Source organism: Plasmodium cynomolgi, chromosome 9, assembly GCF_000321355.1.
Source record: "Plasmodium cynomolgi strain B DNA, chromosome 9, whole genome shotgun sequence".
In the NCBI taxonomy this organism is placed as follows: domain Eukaryota; phylum Apicomplexa; class Aconoidasida; order Haemosporida; family Plasmodiidae; genus Plasmodium; species Plasmodium cynomolgi.
In genome coordinates, this window is record NC_020402.1 from 919,051 (window position 1) to 926,257 (window position 7,207).

The 7,207-nt window shown below is 47.1% G+C and overlaps 2 protein-coding genes across 2 annotated transcripts; one reads left to right on the forward strand and one right to left on the reverse strand.

Moving 5' to 3' along the window:
- Positions 1–293: 293 nt before the first annotated feature.
- On the forward strand, positions 294–2,009 carry PCYB_093050 (pyruvate dehydrogenase E1 component alpha subunit; the record flags this gene model as incomplete). The annotated part of the gene is made up of 1 exon (XM_004222419.1): positions 294–2,009. A coding segment is annotated over one exon (1,716 nt), but the record flags the coding sequence as incomplete, so codon positions are not given.
- A 2,187-nt stretch (positions 2,010–4,196) lies between these two features.
- Positions 4,197–5,594, reverse strand: PCYB_093060 (ethanolamine kinase; the record flags this gene model as incomplete). The annotated part of the gene is made up of 2 exons (XM_004222420.1): positions 4,197–4,592; positions 4,680–5,594. 2 exons carry the CDS (start codon positions 5,592–5,594, stop codon positions 4,197–4,199), a joined length of 1,311 nt encoding a protein of 436 aa, XP_004222468.1.
- Positions 5,595–7,207: the final 1,613 nt, after the last annotated feature.

A 7,207-nucleotide genomic window follows, 5' to 3' on the forward strand; every position in this document is an offset into this window, starting at 1 on the left:
ATTTGCCTGGTGGTTGCACATTTGTGACCTTTCCTGTTCAGGCGAGGGAGACAAAATTGAGGAATTGGCAAAGCGGCGAAGTGTTGGCAAAGCGTTGGCGAAGTGCTGGCTAAGCGTTGGCGAAGTGCTGGCGAAGTGTTGGCGAAGTGCTGGCTAAGCGTTGGCGAAGTGCTGGCGAAGTGTTGGCGAAGTGCTGGCGAAGCGTTGGCGAAGTGCTGGCGAAGTGTTGGCGAAGCGGGGCCAGTCAAGCAGCAGTAAGGAAGAAGCAACCGAGGCAGGGGAGCCGCGGAACGATGAAGGCCGAAGTATGTTTTTTTCTCCTGGCACTTATCCTTAGGGGGGAGCGCAGCCAAGCTATACACATGCAGAGGAAGCCCAACGCCCTGTTTCTGAATTACGCATCCACAAAAAATGGTGCAAGCGCTTGGAGTGTGACCGTGGGCGCGAAAAAAAATGGAGCGAAACAAGGAGACGTGAAAAAAGGGGACGCAAACCACAGGACGATGAAGACCCATGTCGTAGGGTCAAAAAAGCTGGACGAGCCAATGGTAAAGGTTTTTCAACTCGATGAGAGAAGCCCTAGGGTAGAACCCAACAGGAAAAAACAAAACGATGTGGACATTGAAGGAGATAAGGAATGGCTCCCCAAGTCGGACAAACAAACCAATTACAATATATATATGGCAGACAACAAACTGGAGGATTACCTCTCCGATGTGAAGATCAGCAAAGATGAAATGATCATGTTGTATGAAGATATGCATCTCGGGAGGATGTTTGAAAATTTAGTTGCAAAACTATACTATAGTAAAAGGATAAATGGGTTCGTGCATCTGTACAATGGACAAGAAGCCATTAGCTCAGGTATCATTAAAAATTTGAGGCCCTCAGATTTTGTCACGAGCACATACAGAGATCATGTGCATGCCATCAGCAAAAATGTATCTCCAAAAAAGGTGCTTAATGAGTTGTATGGGAACTACTACGGAAGCACCAACAGTGGCAAAGGTGGATCCATGCACATTTACAGCAAGAGTGAAAACTTCATCGGGGGCTTCGGCTTCATCGGAGAGCAGATCCCCATCGCGGTCGGTTTGGCCTACAGCATTTTGTACAAGCGGGAGTTTCCCCCCAGTGGGGCCGTCTCTCCAAGTGGTGCTGTCTCTCCAGGTGGGGCCGTCTCTCCAAAAGGGACTGCCACACCCAGTGGAACCGCCTCACCACAGGGGACCGCCCCCCCGAGTGAAGATTCCAACGTGGTGGTGTGCTTCCTGGGAGACGGGACAGCCAACATCGGGCAGTTCTTCGAGTCACTAAACCTGGCTGCCACGTATAACCTCCCAATCATGTTCGTCATAGAAAACAATAATTGGGCTATCGGAATGGAAGGCTCAAGGAGCTCTATAGATGATCTCCAAAATAATTATGCGAAGGGAAAGGCATTCAACATAGACACGTATAAGGTAGATGGAAACGATGCGATAGGGTTGTATAAGTTAGCAAAAAAAAAAATAAATCAAATGAGAAGGAGAGAATGTGGACCGGTACTTATTGAAGCAATCACGTATCGTGCGAAGGGACACTCTCTTGCTGACCCAGATGAGCTAAGAATACAGGAAGAAAAAGCGTCATGGAAAAAAAGAGATCCAATTGTACAATTGGCTAGCTACATGAAAAAAGAAAATATCGTTGACGAATCCTTCTTTGAAGAAATTAAAAAAAAAATGAAACAGATTTTGTTGGAAGCTGAAATGGATGCTGACCAAAATTTGAAGAAGAGCCAAAACGTGAACATCTGCCAACTGTTGCGGGAAAATATTTACGCTCCCTCGGAGGAGGTACCCTTCCAAGAGGATTACAACCAGTATGCGAAATATGATCAGCTCAGTGACTCCGAGCTGGGTGAATATTACGAGGCACTTCGGAAGGAAGTGGACAGAAAGCTGCACAACAGGAAGCCCGACCCCTCTGAGCACTTCGCGCGCAAGGACCTCCCCCTGGTCATCGACTAGTGGGTGGTGTGGCGGTGGTGTAGCGGTGGGGCAGCGACGGGGTAGCGGTGTGCAGACGTGGCTGCGCATGGAATAATTTCCAACCTGTCTGCACCCCCAGTGCGTGTTCTTCTTCTCCCAGAAGTAGTGGCGCACATACAAGTCAGTCCCCCCACAAATGGGAGTTGGCAGTTCCCCACAGTGGATTATTCAGTCTTTCCATGCCCACTCCATCCTGATGCCACCATGTCATGATTAGATGGTGTCACGATTAGATGGTGTCATTAATTATATCACTTGAACATTTTCATTTCCTTTTTTATTTTTTTTTTCTGTTCCTTCCTGTGCTATTTGGGAAGGTTCTTCTGCACAGCCGCTGCGCGTAGGAGATACCTACGAATTGGCTAGCCAGGAACTCAACTTAGAATAAATCAAACAATGCTCACGTGGAATAAGCGTGTCCAATAGTCACGTCGAACAGGCACGTTGAATAACCACGTCGAGTAACCACGTCGTATAACCACGTCGTATAACCACGTCGTATAACCACGTCGAGTAACCACGCCGTATAACCACGTGGCGCGTTTTCTTCCGCACACGGTTGCCATCAGAAAGGGGGCGAACTTCAATTGTGTACCATGGACGTCCCGTTTTGGTGCCCCTTTCGGAATGGTGCTACAAGGTGTGTACTCAAGGGGAGGACTCTCACGTGCCCACAATAGCGGTGGAGTCCACAACTGCGACTTTGCCCAGAACCGAATGACAAAAATGGGAACCCCCGGTTGAGAATCGGCAGGCAGTTCGTTTTCCTCCAGTTTGTGGCACTACTGCAGAAGCAAGGGGGGTGCTTGATGAGCCATCCATCTGCACGCTCTGTCTACATTATGTGCACGAACCATCTTATAACATCACCAAAACCGTAACCATCACCAGTAGCATCACCCTAACCATCACCACCATGGGATGAAAAAAAGGTGAAATCAAAAGGCAGCCCTGTTCACGTGGCAAAGGGAAAAAATTAAAAAACATCAACTCTGATGCTGACGCTGCTTCTCTTGGTTGAATAAATAAAGTTTGAATGAATTGGAATTATGGCCAAATGAAGGGAAAAAAGAAAAAAAAAGAAAAAAAAAAGAAGCCAAACGTAGCGGTGGTAAAGCGGTGGTAAAGTGGCGGCAAAGCGGCGTAAAGCGGCGTAAACCGGCAGGATTTGGAGCGACCACCAAACGGGCAAATAAATGTGTATCTGCACGCACCGCTTAACGATAGGCGCAACATTTCATGCTGGGGGGGTTGGGGTGGACTGGGAGACACGAAACGTTGCCATCAAATAGGCTGTGCAAAAATGAAGAGGCACAAAAAAATGGCAGAGACTGGAAAAAAGTCCACTGCTGAAAAGAGAGAGCGAATGGATTCAGCACCCACTACTACTCCCTCCCCCATTTCGCATTCATTATGTGCAGAACTGTGGGGGGAATTTTATTACCTCACCTGATAATGACCTCAATTTGTTTCGTCTCTGTGTACAAACTACCTGTCGCTTCAGCACACTAGATGGTTCGCACCATTCTCCATTGCTATGTTTATCCAAAAAAGGGAACCAAAAAAAAAAAGGAACCAAAAAAAGGGACCAATAAAAGGAACCAGAAAAAGGAACCAGAGAAAGGGGAGGTGGGCAATAAAAGGGGGATCTCTCGTAAGGGTGCCTTTCTCCTCCTCTCTCTTGAGTAGAAAAATAATTATGGGGTTTTCCCCCCCTGGAAAAACGAATGAGAAAAGGGATTTCGGCAAATAGGACTCCAAAAATGAAGGCCCCATAAATACGGACTCGACAAATGAAGGCTCCATAAATACGGACTCGACAAAAGGACCCCTCGAAATACAGTCTCCATAAAAGGGCCGTCCTCCTGACTGGACTTCTGCACAAACCTGTGAATTTGCTACGCGGCTTCCACTCTTGAATTCACTCGCATCTCATTTGGTAACTCTCTTTAACGGTGCTAGGGCTCGGTCAGGGATGAATCTGTGAAGGCATTTCTCGGAGGAGAGTTTTCCTCGCTGGGGTAGTTACGGCCACGTTGGGTGCGCCAGTTGCATGGCGTCTCTAGACAGCTCAGCCAGGTTGCTTCATTGAGTGGCGCCTCCAAACAGCTGAGCCATGTCGCTTCATTGAGTGGCGTCTCTAAACAGCTCAACCACGTCGCTTCATTGCTCCGCTTTTCTGGAAACCTTGGATCTAAAAATGGGCAGACAGGACGCAGTCAGGCGAGTCATGCCGTAATTTATGAAATCAAAGTCAATGGAAGAGTGCATGCCTTGCAGGAGGGACCACAGACCCCAATTGATGTGAGAGCAAATGTAAAAGGGTTGTATTTCCTGGATGAGATTATTAATTAATTGGTCATCATCTGTACCCAAGTAATGCTTTATAAAATGATATTCTTCTTCCTTGGAGGGAGTTAAATCCCAATCGCAGTTAAACCCTGCGTACTCGTTGAAATGGTTGGCTATGTCATAGGCCCTCTCCATGGGGCAGGCGTACTCGAAGTCGATAAAGGAGATGTTATCCCCGTCGTTGGCGGGGGTGATGGTGTCATCTTTCTGCGAGTTGTACGGAGCAGTCGCGGCAGCAGCCACAGGAGGGGCAGTCGAGCCAACCGCTGCTGCCGCGCCTGCCGCGCCCCCCACCGTGTTAATAATGTTGGAGGAGAGCAAATCGCAGTGACACAGCACAATGGGGGAGTTCTCACTTTTGCACAGCTTCTCCACCTCAAGTATGCTGTCCCGCAATACATCAAAGTCGATAAGTTTTAAAATGTTAGCCTTGGAATCAAAGGAACAAATTTTCTTCCGTTCCTCATTCAGCAAATTAAAGTATTTCCAAATGGTGTTCCACAAGAAGGATGGTCTGGTCCCAGGGACGTTCTGAGTTACTTGAAGCTCCTTGTACAAACTGTCATTCAAGCTGATATCATGTAGGAGCTTCAAATTCTTGGCAATCAGTTTCTGAAACTTTGGATTTTTTATTTCTTCCCTAGACAAAGCATACCCATCCATGAACTCTTCAATTCTTCCGTTAGAAAAAAAAACATATATTTTTTTGGCTATATTTTTATCATACAAAATGCAGGAAATTTTTTTTTCTCTTTCCCTGTTAATAATTTCGTCAGTTTTAGGTCCATACAGTCTTATGAGATACTTGCCTTCCTTCGAAGTGTGTTCCACTTTGATTAATATGTTTGTGATTCCACCATTGATCATCTGAAAATCTAAAGAATCCACCTCGTTTGGAGTTACTAGATCCTTTCCATAGTGCAACATGACATACTTGCAGTATATGTACAGGGTCTTTTCATTTTCAAAAACGTTATTGACGTATTTTTTTAACAACTCCTTTGCTTTGCTGCATCTATTTTCTCCTTCTTGGATTCTTAGGTTACTCTCCGTTATTGGGTAGACCCCTAGTTTATTTTTCGTCTCCGTGATTTGCGAGTTGGTTGACCCTGTGCTCGTTTTGCTCCTCAGGGGGAAGGGGGGGGTGCTCTCCGCCACGCTGTTCACTTTCTCCCCCTCCTCCAGTCTCCTTTTCTTCTGCTCTTCCATAGGAGGGGGGGAGAAGCGGTTACTTCAGGCGGTTAATTCAAGCGGTTACTTCAGGCGGTTAATTCAAGCGGTCACTTCAAGCGGTTACTTCGGATTGTGGGCCGAGTCTACGTCCGTTTCTTCTTCTCCAAATGGGATAACGCCACGGAGACTATCACGGGAAAGCTATCACGGGAAAGCTATCACGATGAAGCTATCACCGGGTGACTCTCAACGCGGGTCAGTTTGGCCTTCCCTCTGCGATGGCAAATAGGAAGGCCTCCTAACCAAGCCAGAAGCGAATTAAATTCCCAAGTAGAGATCCTCACGAGGGGAAGGCCAGATGTGGTTCCTTTTTTTTTTTTGTGCGAAGGGTTCGTAAAATTGGTATGTCCTCAAATGGGAAATCGAAATGGGACTCTATCTTCGTGTTTAAATAAACACACATGAAATATGTTCGTGTCCCCTCCCCCCTTTGGTCCAGTAACGAAGAGACGATCGTCCTTTTTTTTCTCCTTCACTGATCGGGTTCTGCTCAACTTGCGTTTTTAAATCTACACATGTATGTAAGTATGTACGTACGTATGTATGTACGTATGTATGTATGTATGTATGCATTCATGCATGCGCGTCTTCCCTTCCTCTACCCTGTCAACTCTGCTCTGCAAAAAAAAAAAAAAAAAAAAGGAAAGCATACATAACCGTGTTCAATGTGCTGAGTCTGCCTTCAATTGGGGCACCCATTTCTGCCATACCTTTTCATGCGCGCATGGATCGATGCAGCTCTCCTGCCTTACCTATGCTTTTAACTCCAACCATGCGAGGTGCACAGCAATGTAGGCGTGTGCTGGAGGGGTTCATTAAACGACGGTCAACTCCTACACGCCACTGTTGGGGAGACGTTGCTGTGCCAGTTGGGGAAACGTTGCTTTCCCCCTTTTGGGAATCTCTCCAAATGAGTCGTGGTAGAGGCTAACCTAACGGGGGGAAGAACCACACGCCGCGAAAACGCTTTCACACAATGTGCTCAGTTACCGCGTGACTACTCACAGTGGTTAAGTGTATGCATGTGTGTAGGTAGGTAGGGGGGTCTATCCCTGGGTCTGGGTGTCTCAACCTTGCTCAAATGCGAGGAGCGCGTTGAGGGACAACTGGAAGAAAGCAGCTGAGAGTGATCAACGTGGAATCCCCAGCTGGCAATCCACGCGATCTTTAACTTTCAATTAGCACACGCACGAATATTATTCGTTTAAAAAAAAAAAAAAATCACGCTGAACTGTCGCCACGTGGGGCCACAAGGCATGTACATGTATGCAAGTGGGTGTGCGTGTAGATCCTCGTGCACACCTGTGTAGACGCTTGTGTGCTCTGGCGCAGCGCGCGTGCGGAGGACGACTTGCGTACGTACACTGCCTCGCCGCACGGTGGTGGTGGTGGTGGGTTGCCAAATCTTCGCGCGAGCGATTAGGCCCTTGTAGTTGAAGAGAATGATAAACGCGGAGGAGCAACAAATGGGCAGCAAATCAGCAACTAACGAACAACAAATGGACGAATGGACGACAAATGAACGAGCGATAAATGAACAAACTGACGAACAACAAATGAGCAGAGTGGTAAACAACTAAACAAAAACG